At 38.0% G+C, this 18,431-nt stretch overlaps 1 protein-coding gene across 1 annotated transcript in view; it reads right to left on the bottom strand.

Moving 5' to 3' along the window:
- Nucleotides 1–18,431, bottom strand: part of slc38a12 (solute carrier family 38 member 12) — a 123,953-nt gene that overhangs the window by 89,449 nt on the left and 16,073 nt on the right. The window contains exons 7-8 of the mRNA XM_066704782.1: nucleotides 9,490–9,589; nucleotides 6,327–6,426 (exon numbers count right to left, since the gene is read on the bottom strand). Of these exons, the coding sequence (XP_066560879.1) occupies nucleotides 6,327–6,426; nucleotides 9,490–9,589 (200 nt within the window). The remainder of the gene's footprint in view (nucleotides 1–6,326; nucleotides 6,427–9,489; nucleotides 9,590–18,431) is intronic.

Below are 18,431 nucleotides of genomic sequence, written 5' to 3' on the forward strand. Positions count from 1 at the left end.
CCAAACACTGCTGTATAGTTCAGCTATGAAATGGAAGCTCCAAAGAACAGAGCCCATAAAACATGTTAAAGCTTCATTAAACTCAAATCTAGGCAGTGCGGTGCATTGTGGCTGCATTGTGCAATAACTCTGCTTTTGTCAAAGACTTGTGTTATCACAACAGGAGCTCCAATGGCAAACTCCATTTTGTTTGTATAACATTAGCAGGGAGAACAATGCTTTACCCATGCGCAGTGCTGCTGCAGAATGTGTTTCTCTGCAACTCTGCCGTGTTATCTACAGCAGTGGTTTTCAAACTTTTTTTCCGGCGACCCACATTTTTAGAATGACAAACCTTCACAATCCAACTAACAATGAGTACACGAAAAAGCACTGAGCATGCAATCAGACAAAGTCTATATGCCCCAATTTCTCTTTAAGTACAATATTGTTATTATATCACCAGACCGTTGATTCTCTCATTAAGAAGGGTTGCTAGCTGGCCCCACAATCCCGGGACACTTTTAAACAGAACGGGATTTTAAAATTGCTGTTAAATTGAAATACATTCACATGTTAATTATTCCTACACATTTGCTCAAATTAATCCTACTGCTGAATTACTGTGCGCAACAAACAAGTCATTGAGATCAGTTCAACGTCCTGCCTCCAAAAAACCGAGCAATGTTACTGATTGGGAGAGTATGCATGTTATGGCGATTTAATCTTAACCAGGGGTCTCCAACCTTTTTAACATGAGAGCTACTTTTTATTCTCTTCTATTTTACTCATCATCGGGGGCTTCCCTGCTAACACACATCATTGCCACAAACATTGTACGTAATTTACGTTGCTACTACGTTGCGTGTTAGCAGGGTTGACACTGCATGCACAGATTTAAAGCCACATTTAAGACAAATCAAACATTAGCTCTGCTAGTGCCAGCGATCACCTCCTCCTCTTTTGGAGTTCAGACTGCGCACAACATGCAAATTGACATTCAGGTTTGCAATATTGCTATCGATTAATTGGCAGATATTGTATTATGCGGGCATTTTAGCCAATCGTGGCTAATCAGGGTGGGATATTGGAAATGTAGATTTAATGGGATAGTAGCTGGGATTTTGAATGTCTGATTTGTGAGATTTGCTTTTGTGTGAACAAAATATGATTAGCCTTATCTGAAGACTATTGCTCACTGCAACTGACACCATTTGTAGTCCGTCACCTGAAAAGTTGTCCGTCAAGGACATTGCACATTGCATACGTTTAAACCGCGTCAAGCACACAGCCTTTCCTGTTTCTTACATCAATGTGCGCTTCGCAAACTACGCCACTGTTTCTTTACCTCCTCACGTACAACAACAACAATACATTTTATTTATAAAACTTATTTATAAGTCAAGCAAGAGTCAAAACAGACACAGCAAAAAGATAAAACAGGCAATATGCAGTAGCAACTCAAACATGCACACCACAATGAAAAATACAACAAGCAGAATTTAAACATACAGACAAAACAAAGTCAGCAAGACAACAAGCAGGTTAGCCAATAAAGTGGAACAAGCAATGAATGAGAGATCCTTAAAAGCTTTCTTAAAACTAGTATCAAGTGCTATCCACAGCCGTGGTACAGAGCTACTGAGGCTCTGTCACCCATCATTTTCAGTTTGCAATGGGGCTGCTGACAAAATAAGCAGCTTTTTCATCATTTTTACAATGATTAAAAAAAAAAAAAAAAAAAAAAAAATGAATCACTTACAAAGTACACTTGACCATAAAGAAACAAAAGCAGAATGCACGGTTCAACATTTAACTGTTTATTTGTGCAAATCTATGTCAGATTTTTGTTGTTTATCTGTGCTTTCCCACTTTCAAGGAGAATTAGCTAGCTACATTGGTAGTGTCCTACTCCTCCGTGATAGCTTGCCATATATTTTTTGTCTAATTATTTGCCATGTTGTAAGCTTCATTCTTCATGGTTAGACAAGCAGATAAGCTTTTCCATCAATCCACGTGTTTCCCTACTGTTTTCCATTGGTCAATGTCATTTTTAACGTACGTGAAATCAGATCGAATCGAACTCGTTGACTCTCCTATGTCAAACGACAATGACGGCCTCGAGGTGCAAGGTGGGATACAGATGCACACTAGTCTTTTCTCTTTTCACGACAGTAAATTGGATGAATCATCGGATCCAGTGTTCAAGGGGCTAAATGCAGCCCCGGCCCTGGCCAATTGTGCACCCTGTGCGATAGCAGTATTCGCCGCACCTCCCGGCATTTCCTCAGAATCTGCGACACACCATTCCAGAAACAGTTCAGCCATTGACCATGGAGGTTAAACAAAGTCATCATGTCTTTGACTCTATGAAACTTAAGCTCGATTCTATCTCTATATCTGCATAGAAAAAATATAGACATAATTTTAATTTGCACAGACCTAACTCCCCCAAAACATTCACTAGACAGCAAGAAAGCAAAAGTATATTCTTACCACTAATGAAAGTTTCCTGCAAAGTCGAGTACAGACTCTGTTAAATCCAGATTGATTCCACAAGGTTTCCAAACGTCAGCATTACTTTCTCACGGCTTTGTCTTTAAAATAATTATAACCTGCCAAAGCCTCTCTGCACTGTCACTCTGCTTAGTGCCGCCTTCAAGAGGAAGTAATATATAGTATATATATAGTATATATTGACCTGCTTCATCCTCCATGTCTGCTCTAATCAGTTTTGGGTCTAGACTCGGCAACGGATGACACTGGTGATAGGGACAGCTTGCTGTCGCAGAGTTTTTGGTCCAGCGACGGACTGTTTCAGTTGGGCTCTCACTAATAGCCATGCTTACAGAGTGCTCTGCAGTATATTGCCTCATCAGATGTACTGCATATAGTATTATTATTACATTTCAAGAGAAAACCAGAGAAAAATTATACTCAATTTTGTTTTGGCGACCCATTTTTTAACCTCATTTTAGTATCAATGTTTAAGGGCCTTTAAGTTTGCCATGGAAGTAGGATTTCAGGTAGTGGATGAAAGAGGAGCATACAAACTACATTTCTTGTATGCTGTTTATATTTATCATAAATACATATATCCCAAATATACATATAAATATATAATTTGGATTTGCATGCATTCAGGAATTTGCATATGGCTAAAGGGGAAAGTACTGCCAGGTGTCAAACCATGGATAGCAATCTGAGAGCACTGTGCTCATATGAAGTGGTAAATTAATGTGACTTGTGGGGTCTGGCTTTGGTACAAATACTTAAACTCAGGTGAGTAAGTGGTGAGGAAGTGTGAGGTAGAATTATATCTATTTGCATTCTAAGCAGATCAGATTAATCTTTTATAAAAATGTAAAATTTATTGACGTGGAAAAAAAGCAGTGAAAGGAAGAAATGTAATAAGGTTTCATTAAGTAAAATTAAAAAAAAAAAAAAAAAAAAAAAACACTGAAGCCTCATTCATGCCTGAGAGCTCTGTAAAACTAATAAAAGAAACAATTACTTTACTAAGCAACTGCATAAGGTCCTGCTGTTTTGTGTTTTGCTCTAAACTAACTGTAGTTATGGGCAAAGAGGGCCATTGCCATCATGCTTAAACCAAGGACAAGAAATGTGCCGAAACCAGCAGTATGAAGAAACAAAACAAAAAAATCTAATTAGATAAAAAGATAAAGATCCTTCTAACCCATCTTACAGTAAATCATTGTAATGACATACAGCTGTGGCCAAAGGTTTTGCTTCCAGGTAGGTGATGAGGGGAAAGAAAAAGCTGCCATAACTGTAAAGATACAAATCTAACAAGAGACAATGTAGAGGTGGAAAAGACTAAATAAATGGATTAGAAAAGATGTGCACACTGCATACAAAAAAGTCAACCTTTTAATTGAGTGTTTAATTGAGAATTTCTGTCAAGTGGAGTAGAGTCTAACAGCTTCAAAAACCATTATGGTAGTGTGTCAGTAATGATAATATTGATATTGTTTCAAGGGGCAGATTTAAAAATAGAAATACATATAAATACATGTTTTAAATCTAATATTGGCAAAACATAGTTTGTGCTTTAGCAAAATGCAGATCCCTTAGTGTTGTGGATTCTTTAAAGTATAATTTCAACTCAAGTTGGGAGAAATTTAGTCTCCTGCAGTCTCCAACAATACTTCATATTAAGATCCACGACACAGTCGGACGAGTTCTGAAGGGAAGCGGCCGTGACACCTCAGCATTTTCTAATATACTTTTCATGCTTGAAATACTGAAGCGCTGTCACTGAAGATAGCCGCCCGTGTCCTACGAGTGAACCTGGCTGCTGTGCGTGTGGTGGTATCTACAGCACGCCACCGACCAGGGACTGGTTAGTTTCAAACACGCCTGGAGAATGTTCCTCATCCTGGGAATGCAGTCTCACCACACCGCTTCAATTCCCTGCATCAATCAAAGCGTACATCAAACAACAATGGTTTTATTGTTATGGTGTTTCTATTTGTATTGAATGTATCTTTGCATCTCCCCAGTAGGTATTTAGATCACTTTCCATTTTCTTTTTGTGTCCTTTTCCTTTTCGCACATGCTAAAGTCTTTTTATGCAGAATAGGATTCCAGTGAATTTCCCTTTAGGAAATACATTATCATACTAGCCAGTACTTTTCTGTCTCACTGGTGAGGAAAATGCCATGAAGCGCATGCTGCCCTTTACATGAGCTCAGAATTCCTCCAGGAGAAAAGAGAAATATATATATATATATATACACATATACATATACACATATACATACATACATACATACATACATACACACACACACACACAGTACTGTGCAAAAGTTTTAGGCAGGTGTGAAAAAATTCTGTAAGAATGCTTTCAAAAATAGACATGTTAATATATTATATTTAATCAATTAACTAAATGCAAAGTGAGTGAACAGAAGAAAAATCTACATCAAATCAATATTTTTGCCTTCAAAACAGCATCAATTCTTCTAGGTACACTGAATTTAACCACTTCAATACTATGATGTACATACGCACATCAAATGAAAACCCCCAGTACCACGTAGTTTCATATCATTTCCAAAGCCAGTGATGATAGAGTAGAATGTGAATTGAAATTCGGGGACCATGATCATGCCATGTTTTTATCCTAACGCATGTTGTTTAGAGCCTCCATGTACCTGTGCGGGTAGAAGTCTTCTGTCTATTGCGGCAATTCAACTTTGGCATTTAATCATTATCATTATTTTCAAAATGTGGTACCTGGGAAGGGTTTTTGTTTTTTCATCTGGAGTTGAAGTGGTTAAGTATAATGCAAAATGTATTGTCCTCATCAGGGCAAGCCCCTGCTGTGAGTGTTTATCGGTAATCAGAGTCCAGTATTTACAGAGTTCGGTAAACTAAAAAAAAAGAATGCCATGTTGGTACCAGGACCCCATAAGAATGCACTGATAATGTACTTTAGTGATAATTCTAATAATCGTTCGTTTTATGTATAGAATAATCAATTATCATAATAATCGATAGCTGCAGCCCTAATTCATACTATTTTTTAGCTGAATGTACTGCAGGTACAAATTATATTCTCAACTCTAATCTTTCTTTTCACAAATGTTTTAGTTAAATATTTGGTGACAACTAAGTCACCCTAGATTAGAGCATCTGCTAATAAATAAATGCATTAATAATTAATTTTATAGCAGTGATATTAGTAGCAATAGTATCTTTCAAATTAGGAAAAAAACACTTTCTACATAGAAGCTGCTCACTGGGCTGTACTAGTTCCTGCTAATTACTGTCTGATCCAGCCAGAATAATAAGATCAAGGCCTAATTATGTCTTAACATTTTTAATTCTACTTTATTCACTTGTTTTTTTCCCCCCCAACACAAACCATCTACACAGCTGAGGCCCAGAGAACTCCTAAGAGAGCCTTGTGTAGCCCGAGGTAATGTTCCTCCGCTATTTTGAGAGTTATAAGGTTGGAATGGAGAACTATGACACCCTTTAAAACAGCAAACAAACTTTCCACGACTTGACTGTTCAGTCCAGACAATAAGTGTTGTGCAAGGTGGGGTCTTTTGAGGCACCGAGCCTCTCTTGGGTTGTAGAAGGATAATACATACATACATGCATGCATGCATGCATATATAATTTAGAACATATAACACATGCTGCATTTTGACACTGTACTTCCTTCTAAGTTGCTCATGCAGAGTTAAGTACCTGCAATGACTGGGGCTATTGTACACTTGAAGGTGTAGGCTTGTGAGCTGTATTGACATTCATGGACTCAGGCCTACAGTTTTACGTTTTGAAATCTGCAGAGCTAGGGGAGCAGTACATACCAAAAAGACCCTGTAGGCATCCTTTCGCTTGACTGGGCCCCAGCAGGAGTCTGTGTCGTTGTACTTGATACTGCTTCCTGCGCTGCATGAGTGATTACCGCTGCAGAACAAAAGGAAAAATATTAAAGTTTTAAACGGGGAGCCTCCCAGCTGTAGGTCCATTTGGGGACTTTACTCATGCACATTGTATTTGTTATTATGTGGAAAAATACAGTATTGGGGAGGTGTACTTATTCTTGTAAATGAGTGGAATATGACTAGCGGTATTCCAAATATGCTGATTATGAAACTCTAGTGGAGTAAGCCTGGAATTCCATGATTCTGTGGAATATTACAGAATTGGTGAGATGTAATCTGTCTTATAAATGACCTATCTGGAATATGATTAGCACTATTCCGAATAAGATATTTGGATTATGAACTTCACCAAGGAGTATGTCTGGAATATCAGGACACAGAAATTATTAATTTCTCCAACATCTGAATAAGACTTCGGACAGCAGTCTTGATGACACTATCCAAAATCTGACTGAAAAATATGGAGCGCCATTTGTGCCAAAAGTGTTCGTCCATCAATTTGGTAGTTCATTGAGAAATTCGTCAATTTGGCCATGCAGACAGCAGTTTGGCCATAGAGTAGTAAATTCATCCAGGAATCTGTCAATTTGTCCGATTTGTGTGTCAATTAATCCGTAGTTACATTGATCAACTACGTAATTAATGTGGCTACTCCACTATTTGCTCTTTGTATAAGACTCATGTACAAGCAAGTTACAACCATAAGCTATCTAAAGACAGAGATAAATGTATATGTTTATACATTTAAATGTATAATTTCAGATGTTGCAGCTCAGTTCTCCCTTCTTGGCAGTATTTCACTTTGAAGTGGAAGGATGATTATAGAAATTCAATGGCTGAATGTGAAATGTTTCTTGGGTTGTCATTTCACAACACATTACAATAGAGTAGAGATGTATGCTGCATCCCTCTTCAAACCGTGATCTGAAAGCACTTGACAAAAATCAGAGCCAATTCGGAGAGATAAGTCTCTCAGTTGGGACTTACAAAAAGAACACGATGGAGATGTGCTCTACGATATGTGGGAGTTCAACAGATAGGCCATCGGATAACAATAAGGCCTGCTGGCTGCTTTCTTTTCCAGTCTCACCCTGGCAATGATCAAAAGTCCATGAAGCGTGTATATGAAAAACAGGAAACCAATAACCTATAGACAACTGGAAAAACAGCAGGTTCCCTGCCCTGTGCAATCAGTGCATGTTCAGAGACTTGCATTACAAGGTGTAAAAAGTATTCATTACAGTACACAGTGTCAAAGTGCTCTATGGCACAGACCTTTTTTCTTTTAATTACATATATATGGCAGAAACAGGATGCCACAGACACTAGAGCTCCAGATAAGAATTTAGCCAGTCCCTGGTTTAAATCAATCAAAGGCAGAGGGCTGTCCGTAACAGAGTATTGAGATTTCTGATTGGAAGAGCATAACTTTTAATTTGTATTCTTACCTTAACCACCAGATATATTAAGCATTGTACAATCAATTAAACACAATGTTTTGAGCAAAATTGCTTCAAGAGAACAAGTTGTGTTCACCCTCTAATTGGGATAATCATCAGCTGAATAAATATCCGACAACCTGAGCTACACACACATGCAGGGAAAATACTAAATTAACTATGTTAGACAATAGAGAGAGAGATCTGAAATTATGCTATCATAAGACACTGCTTAAAATGAAAGCAGGTGAGGGAAAGAAACCAAAAAAAAAAAAAAAAAAGATAACAACAATATCTGCTTATTTATTTATTTATTTATTTATTTATTTATTTATGTTTTGCTTCCAGCGATCTTCCCATTTGAAGAGCAGCTCACAATGTCATTACAAGCCAGCCAAATGTAATTTGGAAATGGAAAAAAAAAGTTGAAAATAAAAAACGGGAGCTGGCAGGCAGGAAAGGGGGAAAAAAATTAAAAAGGCTTTGTGGTATCACAAAGAAACGTTGGTCACAAGACATGACTGTCTGCTATATGGAATATGTAATCACTCAAGGAAATGCTATTGGATTTTTCAAAATCCATCATAACACCATGTCTGGGAGCCATGCAGCATGATCCGGTGTACTGACCGCAACTGACAGAGGAGACTCTTAATGGAAATAGATCAGAAGTGATGGCATCAGGCGCTGAACTTCTATTCAAAATGACTGCCAACTTAGATAGTGTCTGGTGTCTGTCATTCCCCAGCCCTCACACCCTCGAGGATTCAAAGATCATTAACTTTGAGTCAATAAAACTTTGTATTGCCAACGTATGGGAGAGGATGGGAATCTAGAAAATACACAAGTTCCAAACAAAGTTGTGATTTGATCCAGGTTACTCATTTGGTTACGAGTATCTTAGTCAGGCCGAGCATCTAATCCAACCATCTTTTATGGTTGGATTATTTGGCTGGGTAGACGTGCAACAACAGTATCGATCTCTCTTCTAAAAAAATAAAAACAGAACAGGGACTATCCTTTGTTTTAAGAGCAATGATCAATCTTAGTTCTGTACATAAACAAACACCAAGTTCAGGCTTTGAAGGGGAAATTATTCAAATCAAGGAAGTAAATATTTCAGGTTAGGTAATCATTATTTTGAGATATGTGTCATTAAAATTATATTGAATATTATACAGTTTTAGTTTAATCTGTACAACTTGTATTATTTGTTTTTAGTGCTTGCCGCACTATGCCTCAAATGCATCAAACCTTATAATGGAAAACTGGTTTGCTGGAGTTCCATCCAGCCAGCATGCACTACAATTTTGCAAGTCACCAGAAGTGTGCAAGAAAGGCTCCCTCCCTCCTTAGGCCTGCAAGACCCCAGATGGTAACTATGACATGGATGTTATGCAGCATAGATGCAGCAGAGTGAAATGCCAAACCACAAGGACGGCTTGCGACTTTGTACCAAATGATGAAAAACTACTGATCACTGATATTCCCCTGGTACCGATAGTCACATTGATGAAACAGAACCCACCAACACCTGCAATCACACACACACACACACACACACACACACACACACACACACACACGCACGCACACATTACACATTACACATGACTTTCCCACTTCTCAATCCCAGGATTACTCACCAAGCTACTTCCATCAGGGAAATGGGCACAGCAGCTGCATAGATGGCCAGATCCCCGTACAGGTATACGATGATGCAGATGTAAAACATGTTGACACCCACTGCAGACAAAATATGGAGATTTTTATTTTTTTAAGAAATATAATAAATAAAACATGGAAAACAAAAACAAATGAAGGTTAAAAACAGCCATATGTGATCCATCCTTGTCCCACCTACACCCCCCCCACTCGCATGTTTTTAATTGTCCGCACATGAAAGCTGCATCTAGGCCAATTAATGCTGCTCAGCAGGAAGCTGTGAAAATCCTTCACAACCCTTGACAAGACACAGTAGGATGGCCAGCAGGCTCAACAAAGTTACTCCTAAATTACAGGGGGCGAATAGAGCACTGTGTCCATTCTCTGGATTTGGGATCCTCACTTCAGAGCACTGTGCTACAGCTTACCGCTTTCCATGACAGATAACTTTTCTTTGTCTCTTACACTACAGTGGTAGACAAGTAGGCATCATGTAGGTACTACAGAAGTTCTCAGAGCAAAGCAGCCCCTATTATCAGATAAATCTCTTCCCAGATCCAATTCTACATTACAAGCTCTCTTCATCTTCAGCGATCACAGTAAGAAATGGCTCTTAAAATGATCACACGCACTCTCACTCGGCTCCCAATAAGACAAATGAGCCGAGACTTGGAAATACATGATTGTTGGGTCCTGCCATAGAAATTAATTACGGTTCCACATTCTCAATTGTTAAAGACCCTATGCAGTGACAGCAGCAGAAGCGTGCAAAGTGGTTGCCAGTTCTTTTGAATTGGTATTCAGTATAATGGGGGGGGGGGAGACTTGAGTCATTAGCAAAAGATCTTTTCAAGGACATAAGAAGTTGAAACAAATGAGATGGACTGATTTAGTAGGCCTCTCATTCTCACTTCTCTAACACTAATCACCTTAGATCCTGCGGGTAAGGAGACTTGATGAATCCCCAATTGATTGTGCAGGTGCTCTGCAAAAACAACACAAAGGTTTCATAAAGCTGAATGCCCATAAAAAAACAGTTTGCGGTTTCACGTCTTGTTCCCTACTGGGATCATTGTTTTTGTGAATGTTGGGGAGAGTCAAAGCAAAAATTAAACATGCATCAGTGAAATTGATTTTGAGAGCTGCAGAAACAAAATTGCCAGGTATCCTAAATGCACAAAAATGCCCTATCAAAAATCCAGGCATCAAGTACCATAGTAATGGAGAAATCTAAAGCATCGGGATACCATGGTGGGAGATAAAGGTGACTTTTATAAAGACGTAAATATTTTGCATGGTCTCCATACAAAAGTGCTTATTCACAACATTTGACAGTTATGGCAAGCAATAAAAAAGCACTATATGGTTCCCACCACAGAATCTGGTGAGATTTTGGATGTATTGTGAAACATTAAGAATGTTGACACATAACAAGATCTCTTTTTTTTGAGACCAGGGTTAACTACTTTCCTTTTTAAAATCATGCTTAAAATCACAATTATTTCTCAGACCAACGTGGTATTGTGAGTCTCTGAACTCAGATTACCATTTCAATGATGTCCTTCTTCAGAAGGAATGAAACAAGGCACACGTCCTGTGAAACATCTCATCAAAGATTTCTGCCGCTCTTCACCCTGCAAGTATACTACACCCACAGCCCAGCTATTATACCACTCAGGGGACTGCGGCTGGGATTGCTTATACCCTAAATGTGGAGATTCCTCAAGAAAAACTCAAGGAGTCCCAGCCTACGCTCTGAGTGGAGGCTTTAAAAGGATGGGTCAGACAGGTCATAGGGCTGTTTGTTTTGCAATATACGGGCTAGGTCCTGGGTGTTGCTTTAAGAGAAGAAAAATAAACCTAAAGATGATATAAAACACTGCCTGGGCAAATTATTTTCCGACCTGTGATTCGGAAACATTTATCTCCCTCTGGAGCAACAGCAGGCACAGTGGCACATCTTGCTGGTCTTCAAGCAGAATATTAATCAGACTAATTAAGAAAGTAATCACTTTAGGTAAAATTCTACTTACACCCTGCCAGACACCCTCCCACATCTCTCTGTAAAGTCAGGAGAATCAGACAGAATCTGCACAAACAAATTATTATTATTATTATTATTATTATTATTATTAATAATAATAATAATAAATAATAATAATAATAATATTATTAACAACAACAACAATAAAGACTAATAGCCAGACAGGTAGGGTATGGCCAGATATCCATCAAGCAGTTCTGCTCTCACAGGAGATTGGGCACCTTCACAGTCCCTACCAGTCAATTCATTACTGCCATGGAAATTAGAGCAAGGAGTCCATTAAAATGAAAAGGGTGATTGTTTAGAGGCTGAATCGATTAATCTTTTATCGGTATAAATGGGTGTGCGCTCCCTGCTGCTCGGTGATACAGTGCCATAATGGAAATAAACCGAGGCAGCAAGTAACGAAGGACAAGCCAGGTGCACTCACGGGAAGCAGCAACGCCACGGGGGTCAGCGAGCGCGAGAGAGGGCAGACCAACGGAAAGGCTGACAAGCACATCAATATTCACTTTCTATGTTTCACCAAGACTTAGGGGTGAGGGAGAGCAAAAGAGAGAGGAGGGGGGTGAGCTGAAGAGTGAAAAGTGTCGGGCAGACTGATAAAGCAATGCTTGCATTTTTGGGAGCACTAGTCTCACACTACCAGGCAGTTTCTTGCATGGAATTAGATTTGGATATTTTTAAATGAACCGTCCCTCATGAAGCTACTTAAACGCAGTCCCAAAGCAGCCTGATGTTTGGGTTTATCTTCCTTTCGACATTCTTTGGCACAAAGGTAAGTGATACCGCAGGCAAACTGTTTCCCTGTGTCCCCACCACCTCCCAGGACAGGGATTGGCAAGTGGGCAGAACGGCTTCAGCCCGCATGCTGTGAAGTTTAAGCTGAAGAGTTGCCAACTTTGTGTAACAAATAGATACTGTAGATAGCTTGTTGTGCCCCTCCAATTTTGGGGGAATAAACAAATAGCCATTCATGCCAGGCTCCCATGCCCACCATGTCTCGTATATTTTGTGATATTATATATATGAGTGATATTATGGCCAAGGTTGTGGGCTTTACTGAATTATTACTTTTTTTCCTTGTTTCTACTATCAGGAAGGTGACCTATAAATATTTGGTGCAGGAAGGGCCTGGATATTGAAGGAGGAAAATTAAACAATGCATTCATATAATTATGAAAGCCAGATATTTAGCAAAAAACACAACTTCTTGGGGACCACTTGTATATATAAGACAAGTTTGTTTGTTAACATCCACCATTTCTAATTTTATACCCTGCAATATTAAACAGCGTTCAAACCCACTTATGACTGTGACCCCTTTACCAAAGAGTGGAGACATGATATTGATTTCAGAGCAGTGGCAGTCAAAGGCAGACCTACCTCCTTTCTTCCTAATTTCGTTTTGATCAATTGCGCTCTTTACAGTTTTCCGTAGACTGAATCTGTTAACAACTTAAAATTTTTTTCAAAATAATTGTTAAATATTTGATCAAACTCAATGAAAATCGCCAAACATTGGCTTTGCCGAATGCTGCGTAATATTATGGACTGCAATGGTTTAAAGCTTCTCTACTCTAAAGAACAATGTGCTTTAAAAGGTAAGAAGGCACTCATCAAGCACTGGACAGATACAGAATGGTGGAGATGTGAGGAATTACTCAACCAAATGCAAATGAAAATAAAAAAAAACGAAAGATCCCTCAGCAACCTCAGTCATCCCCCCCCCCCCACCCTGGCAGCCATCAGCTACGTAATCAAGCCCTCAGCAGTACTCAGTAGGGTTGTAACGGTATACCGGTATGGCGGTTTATCGCGATATTGACATGTACAATTATCATATCGTCAACATCTGCTTATCCACGGTTTTGAAAAAAAAAAAATTAAACCAGATCTCACCTGCGCTGCTGCGCATTTCCACTTGACTGCTTAGACTCCAACCATACATGTACAGCAGAGAAAATGTCCAAGACAGAGGCTGCTGATTCTAATCTCTATCCCCCACCGAAAAAAAAGGTAAAATCTGCAGTATGGGAATATTTTGGGTATCCGAAAAAAGGTTGTCCTTGAAGATGGATATCCAGTTTGCAAGAAATGTAGACGAAGAGTGGCTGCAAAAGGAGCTAATACGTCGAACACGTTCTCCCATATTCGCGAACACCATCCCTCCGTGCAGATAAAGGTATGTTCCATTTATAACTTAAGGCCATATTATTTCCATGATGTAAAGGGAATTTACAATATAACGCAAATGTCATGTAAAATGTGCGATTATAGATGGATAGATATAGATTGATGAATAAATCAAAAATATAGCTGTGCAATGAATCAAATCGCAATATGCGTGCGTCTATGAATATACAGCGCAAAAAGACTGCTATATACTGTAAATCTATATTCTGCTTGTTCTGCGTGTCTCTGTGTGAATGAGCAGCGCCATTTCGTCTAGTACATACTCAAGTACGTGTGACGCTCATGGTGTTTAAAGCGTCTGCCATCTCTCTCACTATATGAGGACATGAACATATCCAGAGCTGCTCTGAGAGAAAACTTAATGAGCATTTCATAATTTTATTTAAAAGAATCATCGTCAAATACACTCTGACTGAAACTCAAAGGTTTACCTGTCAAAATAAAAGTTTGTTTCAGCTTGAAGTAATAATGACTGAAATATAATACTATTGTACAATAGAATGTAGCCTACTTAAAGTTATAACAACAACAATAATAATAAAGTTTATATAAACATTATTTAAGGAATATATAGTTTATTGTCCATATTTTAAGTTAGTAAACCTCTGTTGTGCAGACAAACAAAAGTTGTTACATTTCATCTGATTGCATTTTCAATAATATATTTGTATTAAATCATAGAATCCAGACAAATTATATCAGACAACCCAGAATTTGAGGAAATAAAATACATTTCATAAGACTATTATTTTATAATTATCATCTTAATAATTAATAAATTAAGAATAAAAATAAGTTAAGGTTTTATGAATTCAATTGATTAGACATGTTTTTGATTATAAACATTTGAATTAGTTTGCCCCATCTAAGTTATATCCCACATTTCAGTTCCCATTTACATCCATGTTGTTGGTTCATTATGTGGTTATACGTAGTTACATGCTATTTTTTTTTATCATGTTTATAATTCTGTTAATTCTTTAGGGTCAAGCTACCTCTGCAAAGATGCTTCCTGATCCAGCTCAACCAACTGTCACACAGTCACTTGCAAAAGGACTCAAGTTAGATCCTACATCCAAACAAGCCAAAGAATTGAATCATGCTGTAGCTTATTTCATTGCTAAAGACATGATGCCCTTTAGAGTAGTGGAAAAACCTGGCACTTTTTGCTCTCCCATTTATGCTGTTCAAGAGGAAGGACAGTTTGGTTTATTCTGGTCTAATCTAAAGAAAAATAACTTATTCCTTATTTTGTTCAAATGGGAGATGTGCAGCTTCTCTTTATTTTTTCAAAAGGTAGACTTATACTTCCATTTTTAATTTAAAAAAAGTTTGTTATAATAAACCATATGTTCAACCAAAAAACCCTATCTGTTTTCATTCATTTAAAGGGTCATTGTAGCTGATGATTATAATAATAATGATTGTTTAATACAGTGAAACCGTGATATTTTCCGAGACGATTATCATACCGTGAAAATCTCGTACCGTTACAACCCTAGTACTCAGTATTGCTTCAAACATGCCACATTCAAAAATTGTACCCATGTCAGATCAGACTAGTCTGGGTTAGTCTCAGTTTAGGTTTCTCAAAATCGATGGACCCCTTTCAAGCACACCTCCTGCTACATGAGAGTCATCGACGAAAGTCAGATCAAATAAAGGAGGATCTTCACACGCTCCCACAAGGAGAGATTCAGCTGCTATTTATTCCAAATGATGAAAGAAATTGCTTCTTCTCCAAAGGAAAGAAATTATAAAAAGAAACGAACCTGCAAAATCACAATTGTAAATGCATCTTCAAAGTTCAGCTTCTGCGCAAGTCATGAACTCAATAGCATAAAGGCAATGATCATTTACTCACTACATTAAATGACTTCACTTTACACTGGGCAACAACTACACTTTACACACAGCAATTACAATCCATACCCTGTTAAACAGCAGAAAATCAGTGTCTGTACTGAACTGCAAGTGGGAATGTCATTTGCAACTGTATTAGCAACTAATCGCAATTTGATGCCATTGCATGTCTATGTGGATATTAAGGTGCTAGTCACTGTAACAAGACTCAACAGACGATAACTGTTTATGTGCAGGTCAACACAGCCGTGCCAGACATGCAAGTTTAGTCTGGTGACAGTCCATATACAGGGTGTCTTTTACAGGTCATGCAATCACACCTTCTGATTTCATCTTCCCATCTTTGATGTAGTTTTCTTCCATCTCTTGGGATCCATTCTATAACTTAGTTTGTCCATATTTGTTAAGTTCTTCTTGCAATATATAGTTGAAATATATATATCTGTTGTATGCATTCTATTTAACACATTTAAACTTAAGGAGGACATTTGTTTTACGATAGATTAGAGGCTTCTCAAATCAGTAAAAAGCCTGTTGTTTAAAACCTAACCACTTGCATCATTCACTCTTTGTAATCCTGCCAATAAGAACTGCTTACAAGGGTGTGAGTTTGCCGATTCTCATTCCAGTCCAGTTGTTGTCAGCGATTTTTCAAAGGATCTGCATGCATGTAAAGAGCTGGGAACAACTGACCAGGTTGAAATTAAACGATCATTAGTTCAATGAAGAGCTCAGGTGAAACGAATACAAGACCCACAACCGCTCCACTCAAGACACCCAAACACGGCCAATTAGAAGACCGAGTTCACTATATCAAGATGTCAGCGTAAGTGAGTTTAAGCAGACCACGGGTTCAGTTATAATTAAAATTACAATAAACAGCAGTTTATGTGATTGCTATAAATGGAATAGATCAATTATATGAACGAAAGAAAACACAGATGGAACCGACCCCGGGTCTGAGTGAAAGTGGCAAAAAGATTATGGACTTTCACACAGCAATGCAGACTGCAGCAGGGGGTGTCCCTTGACCTCAAAGTCATTTGTAACTTATATGCTGAAAACAGGAGATCTGCACATGAATACTTACATTTCCCAGTGCTTTCAAAAGTTAACTATTCATTTATTTGCAGGAAACCACAGCTGGGGCCTCCCTACTTAAATAACCCTCCACACTGTGCTTCAATGAATAGCAGGACAGAGCACAGGATTTGTTGGAGGTATGCAAATGAGTCGAGTCCTTCCACAACTTCGCAGACTCCAATTGACCAGTTTGCAAAGAAGGAAACAGAGAAGGAATCAACTGCATTGAATACATAAAATGTGTCATCATAATCATAACTGCACAAGACAAACAGAAAATAAATCAATACATCTGGGTAGTTTCTTAGTTCATACTTTTTCACTGGCCCCAGGCAGTAGCAAAACGTATAAGTGTTTGTTATGAGTTATTCTACACTGAAATATGGAAATGATCAAAATGATCATAATTCCTGCTCACTCAACCGATTGCTTACAGGCTAAGAGTGAGGTCCAGAACCTTAAACTGTGAATTGAAGAAATAAATAATGACCAAAATTGCCAAAGTGTGGTTGAAGCTGATACACTGGGATACATGAAAAAACAGACTAGATGTATTATCAGACACAAAAGTATAATGGGATTTGTAATAAGTATCAAAAAAGACATCTTCAATCTTATTTAAATAATTCCTGCAAAATTGTATAATTCACAAATTACAAGATTTCTCCTACCCATTCACAGCAGGGGGTAGGCAGTTAAAAGGAACATACAATGTATTTTTGCTCCAGTGCAAAAATGGATTCCCTACTTTCCGAAAGAAGTGTGAAACTTCCAAGAGTAATATCTAGTTAATCACAGGTATAGGTACTGGAAACTGTTGAATTATTCATTGATATTATTTTTCACATCCATAAAGCTGGGGGGGGGGGGGCAGGTAACCACCCAATCTACATTACTGTCAGCTTCAATGGGTGTATACCTAGGACCTTATTCTAAGCTCATTTTCTCACTTTGTCAATTTGAGGAATATAGAGGATGTTCTACAGAAGTAACTTTTGACTTAAGTAGTAAAATCCTTCATGGAGAGCAGAGCACTCTTGTAGAGGACAATTAAACCAATCAAAGCCCTATACAGAGGGAATTAATATGCCTTAGAGCAGTGGTTTTCAAACCGGTCCTGGAGTACCCCCTGCCCTGCTGGTTTTTGTTCTAACCGAGGATTTAATTGCTTAATTGAATCCTTAATTGACCTAACAAAGCAATATACCATTCAATTAAGTAATTAAGACCTACGTTGGAACAAAAACCAGCAGGGCAGGGGGTACTCCAGGACCAGTTTGAAAAACCCTGCCTTAGAGAGGTCAGATCAATAACTTAACCAGTACAAGAAAGAATAAAACTGAGTAAGTAAAAGGTGTGCGTGAGAAAAGAGTGAAATAAACAAAAAGAAGTAAATAATTTTTCTTTTGCTCTAGAAAAGAAATCATTTTGACTAATCTAAAAATAAAATGCTCCTCTTCAAAATCTTCAAGGAAAATCTAGCATGTATTAATAAACATTCACAACTTCATCACTGCCAAGATAACATTTTTTTATCTGTTAAAAGTTAAAAAGAGCTAATGATTTAGGATCCTTAGCTGAGATATGAGTACATTAAGATTTCCTTAGTTTCTCCAACAAAAGAAACAAATACAACAAAAAAAAAACTTGGTTTTATAAATAGCATATCCCACATAATTGATGTGAAACCAACCACATTGAATTGACCCACCTATCATTACATTCCAATCACCCTGT

The sequence above is a fragment of the Amia ocellicauda genome, chromosome 5 (assembly GCF_036373705.1).
Source record: "Amia ocellicauda isolate fAmiCal2 chromosome 5, fAmiCal2.hap1, whole genome shotgun sequence".
NCBI lineage: Eukaryota > Metazoa > Chordata > Actinopteri > Amiiformes > Amiidae > Amia > Amia ocellicauda.